Source organism: Mastacembelus armatus, chromosome 10 (genome assembly GCF_900324485.2).
Source record: "Mastacembelus armatus chromosome 10, fMasArm1.2, whole genome shotgun sequence".
Taxonomy (NCBI): Eukaryota; Metazoa; Chordata; class Actinopteri; order Synbranchiformes; family Mastacembelidae; genus Mastacembelus; species Mastacembelus armatus.
This window is the reverse complement of record NC_046642.1, coordinates 15,401,623-15,425,803: the sequence shown is the minus strand read 5'-3', so window position 1 is coordinate 15,425,803 and position 24,181 is coordinate 15,401,623. Positions and strand designations below refer to the sequence as shown.

General features: G+C 41.0%; 4 protein-coding genes across 4 annotated transcripts; 3 read left to right on the top strand and 1 right to left on the bottom strand.

Moving 5' to 3' along the window:
- Positions 1 to 1,026: 1,026 nt before the first annotated feature.
- On the top strand, positions 1,027 to 4,190 carry pcdh20l (protocadherin 20-like). Its single transcript, XM_026330092.1, has 2 exons — positions 1,027 to 1,074; positions 1,662 to 4,190. The coding sequence occupies exons 1-2, from the start codon at positions 1,027 to 1,029 to the stop codon at positions 4,188 to 4,190; spliced, it is 2,577 nt and encodes an 858-aa protein (XP_026185877.1).
- A 2,417-nt stretch (positions 4,191 to 6,607) lies between these two features.
- Positions 6,608 to 11,979, top strand: plp1a (proteolipid protein 1a). Its single transcript, XM_026330093.1, has 7 exons — positions 6,608 to 6,731; positions 8,438 to 8,624; positions 8,775 to 8,931; positions 9,292 to 9,460; positions 10,092 to 10,165; positions 10,269 to 10,334; positions 10,706 to 11,979. Exons 1-7 carry the CDS (start codon positions 6,728 to 6,730, stop codon positions 10,784 to 10,786), a joined length of 738 nt encoding a protein of 245 aa, XP_026185878.1. The 5' UTR covers positions 6,608 to 6,727; the 3' UTR covers positions 10,787 to 11,979.
- A 1,170-nt stretch (positions 11,980 to 13,149) lies between these two features.
- Positions 13,150 to 18,726, bottom strand: rab9b (RAB9B, member RAS oncogene family). The gene is made up of 2 exons (XM_026330094.1): positions 18,647 to 18,726; positions 13,150 to 16,781 (listed from the first exon to the last, which is right to left on the bottom strand). Exon 2 carries the CDS (start codon positions 16,713 to 16,715, stop codon positions 16,086 to 16,088), a length of 630 nt encoding a protein of 209 aa, XP_026185879.1. The 5' UTR covers positions 16,716 to 16,781; positions 18,647 to 18,726; the 3' UTR covers positions 13,150 to 16,085.
- A 1,531-nt stretch (positions 18,727 to 20,257) lies between these two features.
- On the top strand, positions 20,258 to 24,054 carry pofut4 (protein O-fucosyltransferase 4). The gene is made up of 5 exons (XM_026331343.1): positions 20,258 to 20,398; positions 20,585 to 20,914; positions 21,037 to 21,417; positions 22,306 to 22,928; positions 23,069 to 24,054. Exons 1-5 carry the CDS (start codon positions 20,396 to 20,398, stop codon positions 23,217 to 23,219), a joined length of 1,488 nt encoding a protein of 495 aa, XP_026187128.1. The 5' UTR covers positions 20,258 to 20,395; the 3' UTR covers positions 23,220 to 24,054.
- The last annotated feature ends 127 nt before the right edge of the window (positions 24,055 to 24,181 follow it).

Sequence of the window (24,181 nt, the reverse complement as noted above, 5' to 3'; positions counted from 1 at the left end):
TTAGAGAGTTTAGGTGAATCTTTATATTGGAGAATAAAAGCTATGATGGGGATTAATGTGGGCTCTACCACACTGTGCAGTCTGGTCGTATCATCTTCAAATAAAAAACATTTAGCCAGATATTTTATTTTATTTACGCATTTTGTAAATAAAGAGGTTTATAAGTAAGTTCCTGACTCTGGGTGCAGTAAGTTAAAACTTTCTGCGTTTTAAAAAGAAAATATTTTTTAATACCATTATTCTGCTGGGTGGTGAAGTACCGTGCACCGTCGATAGAAGCGAGTCATGTATAATTTCTACACACACGGGGCAGCTGTGCCATACTATGCAATTGTTAGTGTATGTTTAAGAGAAATACAGAAGTCGGGTCTAATATTATTATCAGCAAAATATAACGACTTAAGTATCACACAACACACTGGAGCATTTTCCAGGGTGGTGTATTGTATATTTTATTGGAATGCTATATTTGTGAAAGAAATATTGTAGTAAGCAGCTGTCTGAGGTAGGGAAACCCTGAATGAGTTTATGTAGTCTACTAAGAAGCTGCAAACTTACAATGTACCAGAAGACAAATATGAGGGGAAAATGATTCAGAGACTATAAAAACATTATGAAGAACAGGTGGCAGATGTGCCAATAAAAACAGGTGTGTTAACACATCACTACCGGCACATTCCTTCTGCCCTGTTATGTTTAGAGGCATGATGTGTACATACCTTAAAGATCAGCTGAACATTTTTTTATTTTATCTTGTTTTGTTTCAGATTTTTTTGTTTTGGTAAGGCATATGTCATTACAATACCATGCATTCAGCTCTTGCAGGTAAACCTGTTGTTCCCTGACTTGGCCCCAGCGTTGACACACATTATCATCAACTGATGTGCATCAGTTTGACACGCAAGGTAAATGCTGTGGGAGGGGCGTGTACTGGATTACGCCCTCAGCTGTGCAGGTTTAGGGTGCCGTTTCTGTCTTTGGTGTTCACTTGCTGCCGGGGAACTTTGGTAACATGTGTGAGAGCAAATGGGCCTTGGGACTATTGATAATATGAACTGGGCTGGACTACTGCAGGTCAGTGAGTCAAAAGGAACTCTCCATTCTTGTGGTATCTAATTACAATTTATATGTTTTCTAATGAGTAAAAGGTAACTGAAAATCATTATTTAATGGTATCTTAAAAAAGAAAAAAATAGGCCTACATACAAGCATTGTGAGTATTTGCTAGATCACCTGGAGAGGCACTGAAGAGTTTTGGATTACATCAATGTAATTCAGAAACTTCTAAAGATTAAAGAAAATGGGCTAAAATGTTTGTGAAAGTACCGAAATACCTGTAGATGTGATTGTTTTGTCACACCAAATGCATTCTTTACTGTTGGCTTTTTATTGGTGTTGTTTGTACATTAGTGTAATTGGTTGTAGGTAATTGTGGGGCATCATGTTACCTTCAGTGTACACTTGACTGCTTTTAAAATAACTCGTTGAGCCATGATGTTCAAACCTTATCAGTGCCTGGGAACCTCCATACTCATGACGTGTGAAAGTGCAATGATAAAGCTGTCAAATTGCAACCAAAATAAAAACAAAAAATGCTGGTAGTTTTTAAAAATATTGAGTTAAATTAAATATTATTCATAGCTTGTTTCTTTTCCCATCAGAATCTGTTGCTTGTGGTCCATCTCAGGCAGATCATATGTGGCTCTGTCCAGTTTTCTATCCCAGAGGAACAAAAGCCTGGTACTCTGGTTGGGTCACTTGGAAAAAAGTTTCCCTCTCCATACCAGCTCCTCACCCAGGAGTATCTGTGGATGGACAAAATCACAGGGAACGTCTACACCACTGAGCAAAAAATGGATCGCGAGGCCCTTTGCCCCAAGGAAACAAAAGCTCAGGAATGCATTATTCTACACAATGCTGTCGTGGGGCCCTCAGGAGACCTCATACAGTTTCCTGTGATCATAGAAGACATCAATGACAATGCACCGCTTTTTGAAAACAATGAAATACACTTGAGACTGTCTGAGGACGTGAATGTGGGGAGTAGCTTCTTATTGGATGTCCAGGCTCAGGACAGGGATGCTGGTAATAATGGAGAGCTGCAATACCACCTAGAAGATTCTGATGGAGTTTTCAGTTTAAAAGTCAAAGAAGACGGCGCTTTCATCATGCTGATTGTGCAAACAGCTCTCGACAGGGAAGCTCAGGACCAGTATCAAATGGCACTGGTGGCCAGCGACTGTGGCACAAATCCTTTAAGTGCTACAGCAACTTTAATCATCACAGTGACAGATGTTAATGACAACTGTCCAAGCTTTAGTTCTGACAGCCCTCATAGTGTCACTATCCCCGGAGACTCCCCGAAGAATACACTGGTTGCTCAGGTCAGAGCCACAGACCCAGATTCAGGCCTGAACGCTGCCATCATTTACTCACTCAGTCCCAAAGTCTCTGAGCGAGCCAAGAAGCTCTTTAGCCTTGACAGCCTCACTGGGTACATCAGACTAACGCAGGACCTCCAAAATGACAACTACGAGGAGCTGGTGTTGAAAGTGTTAGCTAGCAGCCATCACTGCCCCCCAGCAGACACTCAGGTAACTGTATCCGTGCTCCCCAAGGCAAACCAAGAGCTGACGATCAAGATCGGGTTCATAGCAGAGCATCAAAACCAAACTGTTGTGTTACAAGAGAACCAGACCCCCACTGTCTTAGCTGTTTTAGAGCTTGAGGGTGACAGCAGCTTAAAAGGCTCATCTCTTGCCATTGAGGGTGAAGTGCCTTTCACTTTAAGCCCACAGAATGGTAAATATCTGCTTTCCACATCAAAGCCGCTAGACTATGAGATGAAAAAGGAACATCATATATCTGTGGTAGTGCAAAGCAGATCAGCTGAAGGGTCTATGATCATTCCTTCCAGGCATGTCATCAGAGTGATGGTGGCAGATGTCAATGATAATCCCCCACATTTTTTCCAGTCTCACTACCAGCTGGAGGTGGAAGAAAACAACCAGCCAGGAATGTCACTGGTGCAGGTCTCGGCTTCAGATGCAGACAGCGGATCTAATGGCCGAGTGACCTACAGGCTGGACAAACAGACATCTCCCATCTTTAGCATTGACCCTGTGACAGGTCAACTGTCTGTATCTGCCTCTCTAGATAGGGAACAGCAGGGTAGACACAAACTGACTGTGTTTGCACAAGATAGTGGCTCTCCTCCCTTGGAGTCCATGGCTACAGTATCCATTTGTGTTCTGGACCAGAATGACAATGCACCTGTTTTTCTAACACCTCACTTTATCTTTTTCATCCCTGAAAATGTACCACCATCCACTCCGGTGGGGAGGGTAAGGGTGACAGACCCAGATGAAGGGGAGAATGGGAACACAGAGTTGAATGTTGTAAACAGCAGTGGACCTTTTGTTGTGGATAACACCCAGGGGACACTTCTCTCCACTACCAAGTTGGATCGCGAGACAAAGGACCACTATGAACTCTACCTGCTGGCCAGCGATCATGGGCATCCAGCTGCTTTGATTTCCACTGCCAGGGTAACAATCTTTGTGGAGGACATCAATGACAACCAGCCAAAAGTGGTCCTTCCCAGGAGCAACTTCTCATGCCTGACTGTCTCTCCAACAACAGTGGCAGGCACCATGGTAACAAAGGTCTATGCCATCGACGAGGACTCAGGGATGAATTCAGAAATCACATACACTGTTGTGGCACCAGAGCCAGTGCAAAACAGCAGCCCCTTCCAGGTGGATTCAAGATCAGGGAACATCACCTTAGGTCGGCAACTCCTACAGAAGGACAAGGGAATGCATCACCTGTTCATTGTGGTCAGAGATCATGGGAAACCAACTCCACTTTATACCACAGTCTGGGTTAATTTGTTGGTCAATGACAGCATGGAGCCATGCCATTTGGACAGGGCGCCCACCTGGACAGGGACACCTGACTTAGTTCAGAAGCCCTTAAGGTCCCCCATCTGCGAGATAGAAAACCCTGGATTTGCTCAAATGACACTGTTAGTAGGCCTGGGTATGATGCTGGCATCCACATGTTTGCTTCTGGTGACCACCATTTTATACCTGAAACAGAGGAGAAATCTCCAACAGAACAAGAGGGGGCACATTGAGGACAATGACATTCCACTCAGGCTCAAAGACAAATATTACTCTGATGATTAACAGAATAAATCAAGCACTGAGTTTAATCATCACATGACAAGGTTGAACTCAGCCTGTAAAGTAAATGTACTATGAATATTTGTCAAAGGTTTTTTGCATTTTAATGATCAATACGATACGTTTATTCTGATATACTCTGCACTCAAACATTTGTCAACCTGAAAATTTAGTGGAAATAAAGTTTATCATAAAATGGCTCAAGATACCTGTAAACTTAAGGAAGTCTATAAAATATGATCTGATAAGTGATGTGTTTCAAGTTACCAGCAGAGACTTAAAAAAGAAACTTAATCTGTAACCACATAATTTTACACAGGTGTTAGCTATCATATCAGTAAGACATTACTAAAATATACACATTACAATCATTATCTTTAGGGATTGCTCTTTGTTACCCCTGTGGTCAGAGTAAGACTGAGTTAATGGTCTTCTAAGTTGATCGGGCATTTCTCAGATTTCCCATTGTGAGTGATGGATAGTCTAAAGTGTTTAGATACACAAAAGGGTTTAATGTTCCTGTGATGGGGAGGTGATGAAAGTCTTTCAAGAAGCACTCGAGGCACCCGCAACAGCTACAGAGCAGCTGTGGACAGGTGAGAGAGAAGACATACCACCATCTCAAGTCACCGCCTCATAACTGTTACCTGATAGCGCCGTTTCCAGTGCTGGAACACACCCAAAAGGACAGAAAACCTACTGCTTTGCAACATGCAGTCCAACAGGCTTGTTGTTTTGATGACAGATGTTCAGAGTGGAATCACACTGTGCTCAAAGAAATCTTTGCAAAAGGCAGTTCCTCTCATCTGTTACTGATATATTAGTGAGCTGGGGAACAATTGAGATATCAAACCAGGTTAAGTGAAGCATAAAATATGAATGAGTCAGAGCAAAATGTGTTTACAAATCTGTGAACACAGTGACACAAAAAGGGTGGGCTATTTGTTAGTGTTTACCAAAATATATATATATATATATCTTTATGGTACCATAATAAACTATTGGCTCATCCTTTCAAGTGTTAGAGGAAAGGAGGGAAGCCAAGAGTCATAGCCTGTACAACACAATGTACAACAACCTGGTTAGTGGAGAACAAGTCTTGTATAACATGAGTGGTGTGTCTCTGAGGATTTCTGAGCTACAAGACCAAAAATAAATAATCTAATAGGGTTGTACTGTGAGAAGTACATGAACTGAAAGGAAATAAAAGGCCATATAACAAAATTACAAATCAAAGTAGCAGCTTTACACAGGAAATTACATATTCCATTGGATCAGAACATGAACATATTATTCAATCAGACCTATTGTTTATGAAAAAAAATACTTTTTGTTGAGACAAAGTCTAACAATTTTATAAGAGGGTATTTACAGAATCATGCTTAGAGAGACTTTGCCAATAAACTGTCTTTTTTCTAAAAAATAAATAGCATTATGGGATATAACTGTGAGCCTTCTGCTGCACAAATGCTGTGGCAGGAGAAAGCCTGCCATCTACTGGATGCAGGCAAAGCCAAATCTGGCTCTTTATTTCTGGGTTTGGGCCAGAGGGCGGAGATGAATCAGAGGACAGTCTCTCACTCTGCCACAGTCAGGTCGCCTGAGATCAGTGATGTTTCCCTGCTGCTCCGCTCCACTCACAGCACATTTCATTTGAATCAAATTCATTTGACTCAAGTTAAGCATTTGATGGTGGGTTATGAGGCTGCATGAGGTGACCTGGACAAAGGAACCAGCTGGCATTATTTCTGAGATACATTTTAGTGGGTTTATGATCCCAAATAACATAACAATCCAGTCTAATTAAAATACTAATTAAACACACTAATTAAAATACTAAATAAATACTAATTGGTTTTATTTAGGGTCTGTTAATGCCACTTTAAGCTTGATTTTATAAAGAAACAAGACCTAAATAGGCCCAGTAGACAAATCTGTAGACCACCTACCTGTCTCCATGCTTATGTTAATGCTGTGTCTTAAAGTTAATTTGTTCACTGTTCAAATATAGGTACACCAGCTCATCAGTCCCTTTCTGCATGTTTCATGAGCCATTTCACGTGGTTTTATTCATCAAGCCCTTAATGTTGCCAGGTTGGGCTTATTAAACAAAGGCCTTTGCAAAACCAAGGACTGTAAGACCTAGGGTTGGGTGGTCCTCTCACAGAAGAACAAAAGTTTAGTTTAGTTTAATTTTGTTTTTCATTGGGGGGGGGGGACTCTCCTTTTCTGTATTTCTCTCTATATGCAAATAAGTGTCTGGATTGAGCCAAGTAAATTTCTACAAACGTAAAAAAAAAAAAAAAAAAAAAATCTTGGCCTCCTCCTTATTATTCTCCTTCTTGAAGTTCATTGAAAAGCGACATTGTTTCTTTTTGCACTAGCGGTCATTAGCCAGTCTGTCCATTGTTGGGGGAACAGAAAGCGAGTTGAGACTGATATACGGGGCCCGAAGACAAGTTGCGCATATCATCAGCGGACCAGCTGAGAGCAGGCAGCAACTGCAGCAGCCAACAAGTCTTGACCGCAGCTTTCTAGACATGGGTGAGTAGCCTAACTCCAGCCGCTCCAGTCCACTTTTATTGACATTTAGAAAATAAAATGCTTCTTATTATCAAATCTGCATTTTAGTTTGCGTGATATGAATATACATATGAGAGGACATCAGAGGTTAAGTGTTTTCTTTTCTTTTTTTTAGTTTAGAGGTCAGGTACTCACAGGTTGATGCTCCACTCATATTATGGGATTTATTTCATGGTTGAGATGGCACCGCTACTTTCAAAGGAGCCTTGTCGCATTTGCTTTCGGTCGCAATCTTTCTCAATTTTTAAACAGACGAACATGGGCCTCGGCTTTGTATTTTATTTTCTTTTTACCCCAGCTGGGCCTGTGTTTCGATGTGAGGCACACACTCTGTGTCGGACTGCCTCAGCTGTTGGCTCGGCTTGCTGATGTCATGAATTAGTTAATTGGCCCAGCTGAACGCATTCGGGTTAATGTTTGTTAGAGAGGGTTAAAAAAAAAAGATTTGTGTGTGTGTGTGTGTGTGTGTGTGTGTGATCTGTGTGTGTTTGTATGATCCTATGGATTACGGTTTGGCTGTGCCACAGTCGGGCAACACGGCCATGTAGATGTGTTCAGTTAAGGAGCTGTCTATTTGCCCCTCCTGCCATCTGTGTTTACTGTAGTGGTACCAACATGGGTCTGTCTTCTCCCTTTGTGCCTGTCTGTGTGGATGCACGCACGCTAGCATGTCATGGCACGCATGCACACAGATGCATTGTTTGTTTATAGGTTTGCTTTTCCATTCTTTTCCAACACAGACAGCCCCCACTGTCGCTTTCTTGTTCCTGTCTCTCACCAGAAGGAAGCCTATGAGTGTGTGTCATGTGTGTCAAGCATAGAGGTGCCTCTGGCCTTTGTTTGCCTGACATTGGTGGCCCTTGTACCCCCATGACGCCGTGGGACAAAGACTGTTGTCTCTGCAGTCACAAAAGCAGCCTCTCTCTATCTTTCTCTTTGTCTCTCCTCATCGTCCTCCCTCTTTTCTCACACACTCCATGCTGGGTGGTGAATGGAGTCGGGGTGTGAGCTGGGGGGTCGGAGCAGACACATCCCAGTGCCCTTGGCCCTTGGCATCCATTCAAACAGCATATAACTACTAGGGAGGATGCACAGCTTTACCAGGCAAACTGAAGCGTTTGCAGCTGCAGTTCGATCAACTGTGACAAACTAGCATTAACAAATATCCTTTGACGATTGGTTTGGTTTTCTTAAAATCTTAACTTTATTGTTAGTTAGGTAGGCAGATAGTAGTATTGGTTTTACATGTTTTGAGATATTCATGCCTGGAGATTTCTGCCTGGTGTTTACAGTCAAAAATGACAGAGTTCCTGCTACTTTCGATATTCCACTGACCTTACTGTCCATTTTTCTCATGGGAACTACTTTCCATCAAAGTGTCTCTTTGAAAACCTCTGACAGTATCTGATTAGTGCTGAAACATATTTTAAGTTGTTGTGGATGCACATGAAATGCAAATAATATTGATAAACACAGTGTGATATTCTTCATAATTAGGGTGAACCTATTCTTAAACAGGTTGTAACATGTCTGTATTAACCGAGTGGGAAAAATAAAAATAGGAAAGCAGGTATGTATTGTGCAGCGTATATCTCCTGTGTCGTCTGTCACATAACATCAGATAAGAATGCATTCAGGCTTACATTGTCCTGCGTCCTGATGAACAGGTTTCTATGACTGCTGTATGCGCTGTTTGGGTGGGGTGCCATACTGCTCCCTGGTCGCCACACTGCTCTGTTTTTCTGGCATTGCCCTTTTCTGTGGTTGTGGGCACCAGGCACTCACAGAGACGGAGAGGCTCATCGAGACTTACTTTGCCCGTAACCTTGAGGACTACATCACACTTGCATACATGTAAGTCTGAAATTTTAGCATTTCCGTCATTAGAATGACACATTTTTGACTTTCCCGTTAAATTCCTCAGGTTGTGTGTGTATATTTAGACTGGTTACGCTTGCTGTGTAAGTCTGCGTTTTAATTGCTCTTTTTGCTTTTCCTTTTCAGCATTCAATATTTCCAGTATGTCATCTATGGTTTGGCCTCCTTTTTCTTCCTCTACTGCATTGTACTGTTGGCTGAGGGCTTCTACACCACAAGCGCTGCCAAGCAAACCTTTGGAGAGTTCAGGAGCACCATGTGTGGCCGCTGCCTCAGTACCTCGGTGAGAGGGCCCAGAGTGAGACAAGTAAAGGGGGATTGGAGAGATTGAATGGGATTAATACACATATCACTCCCTGGTGGGTGCTGAGCTGAAAATCTTTAGGTTACTTAAAACCTCCAGGGATATGCAAAGATAAGCATACAGTGTTTGTTTGAGCAGTTGTGTGTGTGGGGGGGGGGGGGGACTAAGTGGTTGGAAGAGGAGGAGAACAGTAAGATAATGAGTAAAGCTAATCAGAAAAACAGAAAATGTAGTTACTGGGTGAGTCACTGCTCATAAAACACTCTCTTAGTTTGCTTATGTGCATTAGTTTATCATGATGATGCACCCTAATGTTTATTCTGTTTATTCCTCGTACAGTTTATTGTGCTGACATATGCACTTGCTGTGCTGTGGCTTTTGGTGTTTGCCTTATCTGCCCTGCCTGTCTACTTCTTCTACAACATGGATGCCACCTGCCACACCATCGATGTTCTGACTGAGACACCAGCAAGTATCAACCAGCTCTGTGTTGATGCAAGACAATTTGGTAACAACAACGAAAAAGAACTGTTTATGGAAGCCTGTGTTCTGATTTTTCTTATTGTCAAAAAAAAACCCACAAAAGCACAAAAAACTAACAAAGGATTCATCTTTGTATTAAGTATTGTCTGTCAGAGCCCGAGGCTCATGTAGCTCATTCCTCCGAGCCCTGGACCTTCACTGTTGCCCAGTAAGTGTTTGAAACACATTAATGAGCCACATAGCTGCAGTGGGTAAAATTACCATGAGTATGTGTGCTGTACTTGTTGAGTCACTCCCACATACACCCTCCTACTGCTGTGAATACTCACTAGCTTATCACATGTATGTTCATCCACAGCTGAAAATGGTCCCCAACAAAATGTACTATTTACTGTTTCGGTAGTATCCCTGGTGTTTTAGGAAATTATTTGACCTTTTTACTAATACAAATATCAACTAGTTTTTAAAGTTTTACAGCCACAGTGGGCTGAGAGCCCAAATAATAGAAGGAAGTCTGAATTTTTGGTTTTGCTTTTCTCGTGGGATTTGTGGACAATAAGAAAAATGGAAAATATTCCAGGCTTTCATTTAAATCTCTTTCTCTTTGTAGCCAGTTGATAGAATTGATAGATTCTAGATATTCCTGATTTTAACAGGTCTCCTACCATGGAATGCAGTACCAGGGAAAGCTTGTGGCATGTCCTTGTCAATTGTTTGCAAGACCAGAGAGGTAAGGAGCAGGAAAGTACTTCAGACTCTGTAGTCATGTTCTTCAACTGGCCTGACAGAGAATAGACATATTCTAACCAATAATGCAAATCTCCTCCTTTCAGTACCGAATGACCAATGACCTCTACATTGCCGCCTTTGCCGGTGCGGGCATCACTCTCTTGGCTCTGGTGAGTGAATATGATTCAGCCAGAGTCAATTTGGCTCTAGACACAACAATAGTGTTATGGCTCATGTGACTTCAGTGACGCTCTGTGTAGGTGGCGAAGAATCTCAAGTCTCCATGACTGATGACTTTCGCACTATTGCTCTCTGTTCTCTCTGTTCCTCTTTCTCAGCTGACACAAACATCATAATAATGCCATAATCTCTGGTGGTTTTCCAGCCAGACGAATGGAGCAATTGCTGTACTCACATGCTCCACTACAGAAGCTGTTATAGCAGTTAATCCTAATTTTTTCTTATTAGTAGAGTATCAGGTATTGTAGATTTCTTTTCACTTATGTTCTTACACTACCTTTCTCTGCTTCTTTTTCCATAGCTGACCTACACTGTGTCAACTACCTATAACTTTGCAGTTCTGCGGTATCTGGGGAGAAAGGGGATAGGTGCACGGTGTTAGGGTCACCAGCTTCCTGTCTGTTCTCTCACTGCTCCACCAACATGGGAAACTAAAAGGACAACAGTTCTCTTTCATCTGCACAGGACCCCACTGTGGTCATGGACTTTTTAAAACCTTGTTTTATATTTTTACTTTTTTCATTTTAAGGATGTTATTGTTTTATATTCCTTTTTCTTTTATGTGTGAGGTTTGTCAACTGCTCTTACATCTTATTTCATTATTTCATTCACTTAGTGACCAATATATATTTAAATGACTGCTTTTCTTGCTTGTTTATTGCCCAAAATTCATTTCTGCCTCCCAGCACTAATAAATTAACATATGCAAGAACTAGCCACCAATTTGCAACACATGTGCAACTAGAATGCAGCTGTAGAATAGGGATTATATGTTACCATGACTGCCACCCCTCACATCTGGTTGCCATGGTGGCAGACGTGCACGCATTTGCAGTCTCACGCTGACCTCAGGACTTTTCTCACGGGCTGGAGAAAGGCCTCAACAATGGATTCATGTCTGTTTTAAAAGCTAGCCAATAAGGATCCAGTTCTGGGGGCCACCTGCGCTACAAGTCTCTGCCAAGGGTTATATTACATGTCAAGGGAGAGGTTCCTCTGGACAAAGAAAGGGTTAGACCTCTCAAAAGCATCAATGCAGCCCTTCTGGGACAGCAACCACACACAACACATCCACATGCTGCTGCATGACCCCTACCTCCCCCTGAATAATAGAAGCAATGGATTCAGAGTGAGGGGACTGAAGGAGTTTTAGATTTTCTTCAATAGTTTCTTTCTAACAAAGGGACATACTTGTTTAGTTCTGATCTAGAAAGGTCTGAAATTGTTTCTCATAATTTTGAGATGGCCAAAGCACTAGGTGCTAATTTATTGAGTAATGTCATACTATGAGACCTAAGCACATCATTGTTGAGGTATGACTCCCCTGCTGTTAATGCATGACTTTTATAGCAATGGGGCATTTTTGTTTTGTCTCTAATCCTTTAGGAATTTTGTTGTAGTTATTGTATAACACATCTTTTTTTTGCTTATTTTAGCTACATTTTCTACTATTTTACACTTTGGGTATTATTAACAAAACCTTCTGCAACATTATAATTAGATTATTCTATTTGGTGGAAGCTTTATCCAACTGTGACTGGTGGATTTGTTAAGCACCGGCTGGCTGTTTGATGATTATTATTGTTTGTGTTGGTAATGTTTGATAATAAAAAAAATATTCTTTGAAGTATTTGTTCAGAGTGCTTGTGAAAACATTTGTTTGAAGCCTGCAGTGAAAGCGCGTTACTGTGTGCAGTGTCGCAGCGCTCCATCCTTGGCTTCGTGCCACAACTAGGGGCAAGGTGTTTTGTAAGGTGTTTTGTATTCTCTCCTCCTGTATCCACAGGTGCACTGCTCTCTGCACTTGGCTGTGAACCAGGTGTACCTGAGGAGGCTGAGGCACAGGGCGAAAGAGGAGAGTAGAGGCTATGACCTGTATGGGAGGCTGCACAGGGACAGAGGAGGTACACTGTGCTCTCCGTACCCCGCAAACTCATCTGAATCCCCCAGCAGTGCCTCCAGTTTTACCTTCAAATGATAACCATCCCAAATGAGCTGGTCACCGCCATTATGTTATTTTGTGAAGTGTTCCAGTTTATTGGCACAATTTGGTAGTAATCATTAATTTGATTCCCTTCGTTATTTTGACATTTTTGTTAAAGTATAGACTATTGTATGTTGTGTAAAATGGTAATTGTTTCTCTTTTGGGAGCTATAACAGTTCAGTATTTTGTGCCTATTTCCATTAATTCTCTGCATTGTTTATGGATTCTACACTTTCCATATATTTCTTTAATTCAGAGATTTAAAAATATGTACTATAGCAGACATGATTTAAAAACTTTTTTTTTCCCCTGACTAGGTTAGATTTCACAGTATGCAGTGCATGCTTGATATCCTTTTTAATGAAGGGAAAATAAAAATGCAGTGGATGCTTGATATTCTTTTTTTAATGAAGAGGAAATTAACAGTGTTCACTGTCTCTTGGGTTCTCGTACATACTTGGTCAGTCAATATCATTTAAGGTCTTCTGTGATGAATTTCAAACAAGGTTTATTTTGGAGTAAAGTTACAAGATTTGTGTTTTAAGAAATCTATTAATCTAATCTACCATTGATGTCTACTACTGTAACCACAAGGCCTGGTTGTCCTGGTGGTGAGATGAGTGGGAATAGAACCTAATTTGGAGTGACCTATTTTAGTTTTAAAATAGCATTTGTTTTTCAAATTTTAAGTCATTTTAAAGCCTAACACCTTCATGAATTTTCAAGGTATCGGCACAAAAACCACAGATAACTCAGTAGCTCAATTTGGTATGTTGCATGTTTTTATTTCTAGCCAAGCACTGGAGAGTATTCACTGCTTTGCCAGCATGTTGGCACAACCAGTGTTATTCTCTGTAGTGCAAAAAGAGGAGTAAGGGAAGTTGTCCATCAGATCAACATATGATCAAGATGAACAGTCAAACTTTCACGCATCTTAAATTACACTCATGGGCTGAGCACTGAGCAACATTATAAAATTAATGTCCCTTGCAATTTACATAAGACATTAATATGAACAGTCAAAATGAAATCATTTTTACATTCATAGAAATTACAGCAATATTAAAAACATACTGACATTAGACAGGGTTGCAGTGATTTAGGACAGCATCATGAGAGCAGAATACTGTAGGGTTTTATCAGTGTATAAATACTCACTGATTCTCAGGCATGTTAGAGTTCAGGTAAACACTGTGGTAGACTACATTATCTGAACAGGACACATTAACGCTGACAACAGATAAGCAAACAGCCCTCGTTTTTGCTTTGATTTAATGTAGGCTAACAGCTTGATTTATTAAAATGCCCAAGTCAGTTAACAGTTAAAGTTTGTCTCATTTCAGTTCCAGTCCTCAAATACATCTTAGAAAACATATCATATAAACAAGCTATATACTATGAGCCTACATTAAACCAAAGAAGAATGTAAGTGCAGTAACCATGGTATATTGGTACCTGATTAGACTGGATTCACTTTTACAGTGAAGCTCCTGTAATGGTCAGAAACTGTTTGCATGCATACTGAAATATGATGCCATGTTTGACTTGAAAGGTAAATAATGTGGTCTCAGGATCAAAGATCACTAACATAAAGACAAAGCTTTGAGAGCATGGGGCCAAAATGAGAACCATAGCAGCTTTGTGCATTCAAGAGATAAAGATATGTCACCTTACTTATGCAACAGGCTTGGTTGTTTGAGCAGGCATTAACACAATTACAGCAGCAATCAAAATGCTGATAAGAATGAATTTGAAAACCCTGCTAAAACTCAGGTTGAAGAATTAAATATCAGACATAGTTTTTTCAAAATCACAGAGGAAAACACTGCTCTGTGGCCGACAAAGGTGAAAAAACAGAAAACCAGACACAAGTCACACTGTATGTACCTGTGGCAAGTAGGACAGCATGTATAAACATTACAATAAAAGTAACAATCCAAATGAACACAAGTACCAAAATGAACACAAGTAAAAGTCAATAAGTTTTCAGAGTACTCAGCTGTATGTTTCACTCAATACTGTGAATGGACAAGAGAGGTGATGCACAATACACATATTAGTTGTAACAGCACTATCCTTGTGCTAAGGCTATTTCACATTCAGCTGAGTCCTACAATGACCTAACTGGCAGCACAAGGTGTACGTTATGTATAAGTAAAGCGCAGGAGGCCTTTGGAATAGTTAAACTAAAAGGCTGGAAAGTTAAGATGTGACATGCAATCAACAAGGCAGAAATGAGACTGAAAATATGCCATGATGAAAAATAATAATTTTGATAATTATAACCTCATCTATAAATCAGCAATGCAGACTTTAATCAGACCCTAATCAAACACTGAAGCTGAATCTAAATATCTGTAGTGTGTATTAAAATAACACACTGAAGGTTGGAAAAGTGTTTGTCAGAAAAAAAAAGAGCAGTTACTCAACAAAACCAGCGTTATATTCTGAAACTATAAGAAACACTGAACCTTACCCAGTATACAGATCCACATACATGAATTATGGAAAACAAAAGTAATGTGACAATTCCTGGCACACACCTGACACTTCTGGCTACACGGTAGTGCAATGATCATAGATATAATAATAATAATAATAATAATAATAATTGAACGGCTAAGACCACCACAACAGCTCGTACCCAATGTTTATACTGAGAGCAGCAAAGCTCTTAATTTTCTTCCTATTGTAAACAAACAAGGTCATGTTCCTTCTGAGTGCAGTGATTTAAAGTTGCCGTACCTTGAATTCTATTAGTCATTACTGTTATGATGTTATCAATCACAATAGCTGCACGGACTGGGAACAAGCCATAAGATTAAGGTAACCAAGTTTCTCAGCTCTGGAGCACCCTGCCTGACAACCCAGGGCTTGCAAACTCTTTTATTTATTTATTTAGTTTTTTTGTTTTTTCCCATTCATAGAACTGCTTGTTTTGCATTGCTCTCCAGTATGTAATATTTATTCCAATTAATTATATTATCCCTTTTTATCTTCCTATTTTTATGTTTTATTTGTTTTAAAACTATTTTTACTGGTCATTTAATTTTTACAGTGTATAAAGTGCAGTGTAAGCAAAGCACTTTATACGTCTTTGTTGCAGTAAAACACATTATAAAAGTGTAGAAGTTTATTATTACTATTATTGTCACTGATGGACACTCATTCTAAAATCCTGGGGGAAAAAAAGTCATTTATAGAAAGTTGAGCATTTACAATGCCAACTCTATGTTGCTGTACCAAAGGCAGTAGGTGCTTGGTATATTCTCTGTTCCACTGTATTATTTGAAAATTCAAATACCTACAATTAAAATGAGAGCTTCGAGAGCACTGTTTGATAAAACTCCTGCAAACATAGTCAAAGTTGTAGCTGGGTAAAATGTTTTTGTGCAACAGTACTGAAAGCAGACAGAGTACAGGAATGTGCCTCTTACAATGTGCCTATACCCTGGGTAGAGCAATAACTCAACAATCTAGACACCAGCTGAATCTTTGACACTGCCCCTTCAAAGCAGTCATGACCTATCCATATTATCTTTAGGGGATACCGTACTCAGCATCTTACAGTACAGTACATGTACCGTAAATAATATCTGCCTCCTTCTTAAAACTGCCCCAGGCATGTTTCATCCTGAGAGATTAGGAAAGGTGGATTCACCCCTAAAAAAAAAAAAAAAAAAAAAAAAAAAAAAATCAGCAGCAGGATGAGCGCGAGGTTTTGCGGTTGCCATGAAGATCGATACTATTACTCAGTAATATATGGTCATTCTGGTCTTCAGCAGCCAGAACCTCTCTGACAGCTGCCTCAAATGCAGAGGTGACATTAGTGTCATCCTTAGCACTTGTTTCAAAGTAAGGATAGCAACCATTCTCTTCACACCAGGCCCGTGCTTCATCCTCTCCCACCTTCCTCCCTCCCACCTGCTCAACATCTACCTTATTGCCTAGCACCACAAAAGGGAACCGCTCAGGGTTTTTAACATCTGAATAGTATATAAACTCCTTCTTCCAGCAGCCGAGGTTCTGGAAGCTTTGCAGGTCGTTCACAGCAAATGTGAGCATGCAGCAGTCTGCGCCTCTGTAGAAGGGTGTGCGCAGTGACTTGAAGCGCTCCTGACCTGCTGTATCCCAAATCTGAAGAGTGACCAGGCGCCCATCCACCTCCAGGTCCCGATTAAGGAACTCCACACCAATGGTGTGAAAGGACTGGGAGTCGAAGCGATCTGTGACGTAACGGTTCATCAGGGAGGACTTGCCCACTCCGCCATCCCCCAGCAGGATCACCTTCAGCAGCAAGCTTTTCCCACTCTTCCCACTCATCATGCTTCCTTTCCCACCCCCTCCTTAACGGGAGACAGGCCTCCACACCAGGTGGTAGACCAGGGTAAGCTAGAAAGAGGAACAAAAGCAAAGATAAATACTTTCGATGTGATCAAAGGAGAAATGCAAATTAGCAGTTGAGAAACAGGAAATGAAAGAAACTGACTTCTCAGAAAAAAAATTCAACATCCAGTGTGTGGGCTTGACTTCACTGATGATTCAGTGAAGATTACTGTTCTAGCAACATTTGTATTCAACCTCTAATGAACCTTCCAGGCAATAAGTGAAAGGACAGACAAGTTTCAGGGACACAGTGACAAGGGTGAATGACCGACGTCTGCCAAAAGTCTCTGGCTGGAGTAGGAAGGACAGCTCTGGGCTGGATGACTACAGCTTTGTTGTCTACATGACACAGTGATACTGAGTCACGACAGCCTACACTAGTTTTGCACAGTGTACTAATACTAGAAAGGTGCTGCAAAATACCCTGCCATTAAAAATGATACAATACCTCATTTTATATATATCGGCACTTCATTAACAAGAGCCGTATATCTGTTGCTGGGTGTGCAGGGCTTTGCTTCACTCTGGGCTGTTTTTTTATTACATGCTTGTCTGTAACCTGCAGGCAGCTTTCATGTTAAAATACAAAGAGGCAAAGGGTACTCTTCCCGACCATCTATGGCTTGTAAACAAAAGAGTGGCAAACTGAAAATTGCCATTATTTAGCTAATGTAACCGACAATCCAGACAAGCCCATGTGACTAACAACCTTTTTGATGTGAAAATTAAGGGCAACTGTCTAATTTAACTTTGTTAACTGTTAATTTACAAACTGTGACATAATTCATAATTCACCCCTGCTGTTTCATGGCCAGTAGCACTGCGGATTGGTGGTTAGCACCAAAGCACCGAAAGTTGCTAGGGGGCCTTTCTGTGTGGAGTTTACATGTTCTCCCTGTGCTTGTGTGGGTTTACTCCAGGTACTCTGGTTTCCTCCCACAGTCCAAAAACATGTATGTCAGGTTGATTGGTGACTCTAAATTGCCCATAGGAGTGAGTGTGAGTGTGTGAGGTTGTTTGTCTCTATGTGGCCCTGTGATGGACTGGTGACCTGTCCAGGGTGGACCCCTGCCTTTCACCCAAAGAGAGCTGGGATAGGCTCCAGCTGATCCACGTGACCCTAAATAGGAATAAGTGGGTATAGATGATGGATGTTGTTTTGCCTCTTTTTACATATCCTACAGCACTGTCATTGTCAAAATAGTTTTTTGTTTTGTATTTATTAAATCCAATGTTCTGTCATCTATAAACCCATTATTTGTCCCGACTGTTTAGTTTTTTCTCGTAGTATTGTGGTATTGAAATACTTGCGCAGGTATTAGTATGGAAGTCATAATTTTGGTATCGTGACAACACTAGCCTACACATGTACTATCCCTGACTGAAATGAAATAAAGAGGTGCAAGCGATGAGGAAAATTAAACCATTACCCAAAAATACAAAGGACAGCACCTGTTATAGGGCACACATCACAGGCGATGTGTAATGTGTATAATCCGACTCTGGTCTGGACGTCACCGCACTCGCGCAAACTAAAAACACGTAGCAGTTTGTTGTGGCTGGCTAAAACTCTTGATGAAACTGTTTCGTCGATGGTACCTGTGAAGTCTGACCCGAAACATGCAGCGTAGTTACTTCGAAAACTCTAATGCAACAGACAATAAAGCCGCTATACCGTGTAGCGGCTAAGCTAGCCGGCTAGTTTGACGGCTTGTTGACAATCAGGCTAACCGTTAGCCTGCGCGCATAACGGTGTACTAGTCCAAACAAATGTCGGCGTAAGAAACCAAAGAGCAAATGCTACAGTGAGGCGACATGTGTATAAATAAATGCATCGATTAGAAACAAAACAGACATTTATTTTCACTCACCCTGTTCCTAACAGTTGTTATTGTGTGGTTTGCCCTGCGCCCCAACATCTGACTGAGATTGATTGTCGTGTCGTGACGTGCTCGTCCCCATCGCCGAGTGGCACGTGCACAGCACCCTTCTCACCTGGGGTCCTAAAGCCCGCCGAGCTACTCCCCCTGCACCGGTGTTGCTGTCCATATACTCGTTTTAGGGTACTTGTACTGCGCTTCAGTCTTAAATATTCCTACTTCATTTCAGACTTAAATATCGTAGCCTGCTGTGAGAATCAGTTGCTTTGAATTAATTAGCTGAAACAATTAATCGGTTAATTCAGTCATTTGACAGAAGGTTAACTGACCTCTATTTGTTAATCATTGAATTACTTTTCATGTATAAATAACAAGATTGCAACATCTTAGACATAAGGACATGAGGTATCACTGCAGACTCTGGATAACTGTTACATTTCTCACTAGTTTCTGAATTTTTATATACCAAAGTAATTGAGAAAACAATAATGTGAATGGGCATAATCCATCCATCCATCCATCTTCTATACCCGCTTTTTCCTTGTTCAGGGTCACGGGGATCTGCTGGAGCCTATCCCAGCTCTCTCTCGGGTGGAAGGCAGGGGTACACCCTGGACAGGTCACCAGTCTGTCGCAGGGCCACATATAGACACACAAAGACAGACAACCTCACACACTCACACTCACTCCTACGGGCAATTTTAGAGTCACCAATCAACCTGACATGCATGTTTTTGGACTGTGGGAGGAAACCGGAGTACCCGGTGAATGGGCATAATGTTTAATAAAATTAAGTAGTGTCACTATATAGAAAATAGTTTTAAAAATAGCTCAAGCTCAGCCATTGCTATTTACATAAAAAATGCATAGGCCTGAGTACCAATCATTTAATGATATACAATTGTTTTGGAGTACGACACTCATAGGGGAAATTTTTCTGCTTTTAGTTTTACTACAGCTACAGTAGGACACTTATGTAAAATGCATACTGGACAACAGCTGATTTCCAAGGTAGTTGTGATTTTACAAATTCATTGTGTACATGCATGTTTGAAACTCAAATCTTCTACTGTCAAACTCCGTGCATACATTATTCTGCACAGTAAAACATCAATGAAGTAAACATTTTTTATGTATGAGTAAAAATCTTTGGGCTTCAGAGCAAGATAATAAAAGTACAAAACCATTACCAGTTACCAACTCAGACATATTGTACATTTACAAAAAGACCCTAAAGAATAAAACACACCTCTTTTTAATTCATTCAGGCTGTAATACAAAATAACACTTTAAAATAATAATTTTACGTATAAGAAAAGATTATTTTTGTGTTTCTATATAAGATGATATTAATACAAATTTGTACACTCAAAATCTATTTTGTTGTATGCACTCACCTTACATTCACTATACTGCGTTCTAGGTAAATATATTTTGCATTAAAACATTTTAAGTTAGTTTTGGTGCAGCATGGAATCAGGAAACAAGTATTTACATATGTAGTACAGCTATACCTTCTCCTCAGCTGTGGGTGGCGCTGTGTAGCTTTAGTTTTACCTCCAACAGAAGAAGAAGAAGAAGAAAAAACTATGCAAACGTAGAAGCGTAGAGGAAGAATTTAGCTGTTTTTTATTACCTCTGTACCATCGACTGTTACTAGTCCTAAAGAACAGATTTTACGGAGAATATATTTATTAAAAACTAAGACCAACGCACCTTCATGTGTTTGCTGCAGTGTTCATGGTAAGGAGTGTGAATGTTTTTAATATTGACATATGCTCGGCTGTCGCAGCCACGTTTGACTGAAACGTTAATTATTAGGTTGTTTGTTGAAAAGAAGTTACCAGGAGAAATAAGAAACTTAACTGGTTTGGTCTCATTAATAACTAATATGGTTTCTTTTTTCTTTTTTTTTTTTCAACCTTGGAGATGGCATGTAGGGGCAGGCTGGTCCCCTGTGTGTGTCTGGGACTGTTCGGTATCCTGTGCTGGGTCTGGGTCTCCTTTGCCTCTGATCAACTCTCCCCGGAGGCCCTGGATGCGGTGGACCGAGGAGCCTTTCAGCCCCAGAGTGCTCTATCAGAGATGGAGTTTGCCTCCATCAGTTCGTACAGAGGACCTGGCAACACTGACCGGCGCAGTAACAAGGAGCTGCCCATTCTCCTGTGGTGGAGCGGGGGGCTGTTCCCACATTTTCCCGGTGACACTGAACGCATTGACTGTGCCACCTCCTCCTGCCTGGTAACAAGCAACCGCAAGGTATGAGAGATACTTAATCTCATAAATCTAGTGGCTTAGACAGAAGGAAGATGCATGCACACATTAATAATAGTTATGATCTCAAGCTGTTCTGACAGTAATTTTGAGTTCGATCTTGAAAGGTTCAGCTGTATAAACGGACAGCATCCATCATCTTTTATGGGACTGACTTCAGGGCGTATGAAGCACCGCTCCCTCGACTCTGCCACCAGACCTGGGCATTGTTCCATGAAGAGTCACCCATGAATAACTACATCCTCTCCCATGCACCAGGAATTCGGCTGTTTAACTACACTGCCACATTTCGCAGGGGGTCGGACTATCCTCTGACCCTGCAGTGGTTGCCCTCTCTGGACTACTTGCTGGAGCCTGTCCCTGTGTCCCTGGAGAAGAAGAACCACCTCAGGAGAGAGGGTCTCGCTCCTGTGCTTTACATGCAGTCTCACTGCGACGTACCGTCAGACAGAGACAGATATGTCAAGGAGCTAATGAAGTACATCGAGGTACAGTACAGAGATTGTCTTCCAGGGCCATGTTTACTGAGGTGCATGATAGATGAATGTAGCAGTTTCCAGTTTAGTGCCTGAGTTATCTAGATTACTGTCTGCATTTTCAGTAAGAGATGACTGTGATACTGCCCCTGAAGCTTCCACTGAACATTTGTTTCGTCTTACCCACTTGCACTGGAAGGCTCTTGTCAAGCCTGACAAATATTATTATCACTATCAGAAGCCTGACAAATATTATTATCACTATCGGAGTCTTTCCTTTCACCATTTCAAACAGGTTGGATTTGATTTTTAGTCAGTCTTCCTGTGTACAGCTCGTTATGTGATGTAATACGTTCCTGATCTCCCTGTTAATGCAAACACCTCCTGAGAATGAGACTACATAGGTGAAAACAATAGGAAAAACAGTTAATAGTGCAGCCCCATAGTATAGTGTGATTTGGTGTCAAAACATTCATTTTCATTTTTCATTGGTTCCTATTTTGCACAAATGCCACAATATCTCTGTTTAGTGTTAAAAATCGTTGTCAGTATTTTCCCTATTTCTGAACCCTCCTATGTCTACTACTTAATATAATTACCATTTGGCTCATATGCCTTGGAAATCTCTAGCTTATTCTTTCTCCTGTCCACTTGTATAAACATGTGCACAGAGGTTAGTGTGTTGAAATATTTCATTTTGTAAGTATCTGCAGTAACACAGCTGGAAATGCTTTGTAAACATAACCTTTAGGGTAATGTTTGTGAATTCCCATCAGAGAAGAAAAGGTTAATTTGGAATCAGTGTAGTGCAGTGAAGGTTTCTGAAAACATAGACCATTACAAATGTGGCAGTGTCACATTAAAAATCCCTCTCCCCCACCATCTCACATTTCTTTATAGGTGGACTCTTATGGAAAATGCTTGAACAACAAACCTATACCTGAACATCTGGATGACACAGCCACTGCTACCGGTGAAGAACCCAGGTTCATGAATTTTGTTGCACGCTACAAGTTCCACCTGGCACTGGAGAATGGCCTCTGTCCAGATTACATGACAGAGAAGCTCTGGCGGCCTCTCCATCAGGGCTGTGTGCCTGTGTATCGAGGATCCTCCGTGGTGGCAGACTGGATGCCCGACAACCATTCTGTAATCCTCATAAATAACTTCCCCTCTCCGAAAGCTCTGGCTGACTTCCTGAAATTTCTTGATGAGAATGATGATGAATATAAAAAATATTTAGAGTTCAAGAACCCCCATCACATTACAAACACTCGCTTGCTGGAGGCTCTAGAGACTCGTGAGTGGGGGGTTAATGACATGAGTAAACCTAACTACCTGAACGGATTTGAATGTTATGTGTGTGATAAGGAGAATGCTCGATTGGCAGCAGAACGCGCATATAGGAAAGCTCCTAAGAAGAACCAACTTCCTCAGCCTAAAATGGGTAATAATTCTCACATGGGCTGCCCCTTACCTAGTCCAGGGTACGGAGACATTCAAGACTTGCCTGCAGATGATGGGTGAGTTTTTTTAAAATTATTAAATATTGTACTTTTTCTACTTTAATGAGAATAACCATGTCCTAAGGGGAGAGAAATGTGTCTGTTTTAAGTTTCTAATTAAAATGTCCACAGTAATCTGTTTGTATATCTGTCCACAGATGGTTGCAAATATGGCCTCAGGATTACTGGCAGAGCCTGGACCAAGCAGAAGGGCTGGAGTCTCTGATAAGACATAACGAGTCAGACCCTTCACTGCTGTGGAAGCACATCCAAAACATAGCTGTGAGCAGAGCCAGAGGAAAACACTGACCCCAGCTTTGTCACAAACAGAGGATGGAGCGCATCCAAAATGACAGGGATGTCCCTTATTATGCATCACCTCGGTTTAAACAAGGAGATGAAGCAGAAATGACTCATATTTTCGTACCTAAGTCAAAACTCCTCTACCCTCTCTTTTGAGCAGTGTAGTTAAGTTGTAACATATTTTGACATTGTTTTCAGCTGATGTGTCCTTTATCCTATATTCAGTAGAGGGAAAATAATTTTAGAGTGTTATATTGTAATACCAAGTTATTTTATTACTCTACTGAGGTCACATCATGGCCCTTTTTCTGCCTTGCATTGTTAACATTAACTACATGCAATGTAGTTGATCCAGAGAGGCACATTCTCATGGGAGGAAGATTTTTATTGGACTAGGGCAGAGCCAAAGACTTGTCCTCTATACCAGGGGAGCTCTGTCTAACGGTGTGTGAAGACCATCAAGACCCTAGCCAATGAACTGCATTAACTTCTTTACAGTTATTCAGCAGATAGCTGATAGTTATTAGAGTTACATTTATGTACACAGCTATTTGAAATGACTATGCAAGCAAAAATATTTCAGCAAGTTAAAAGATGATGAGTGGAGAGGCAAATGTAAAGTTTAGCCAAACTCTCAGTGGGAAATCACCACTGCATTGACAAAGTAGTACTCAGGAACAGCTTGTCCTAATTCCATAGTAGATACTTTATAATATTGTTCAGTTTTCTATTACATGATGCTAAGATCAGCATGGTGGCTGAGTGGGTAGCCCTATTGCCTCACAGCAAGAAGGTTGTGGGTTCACAACCCGGCCTTTCTGTGTGGAGTTTGCACGTTCTCCCTATGCTTGTGTGGGTTTTCTCCAGGTACTCTGGTTTCCTCCCACAGTCCAAAAACATGTATGTCAGGTTGATTGGTGACTCTAAATTGCCTATAGGAGTGAGTGTGAGTGTGTGAGGTTGTTTGT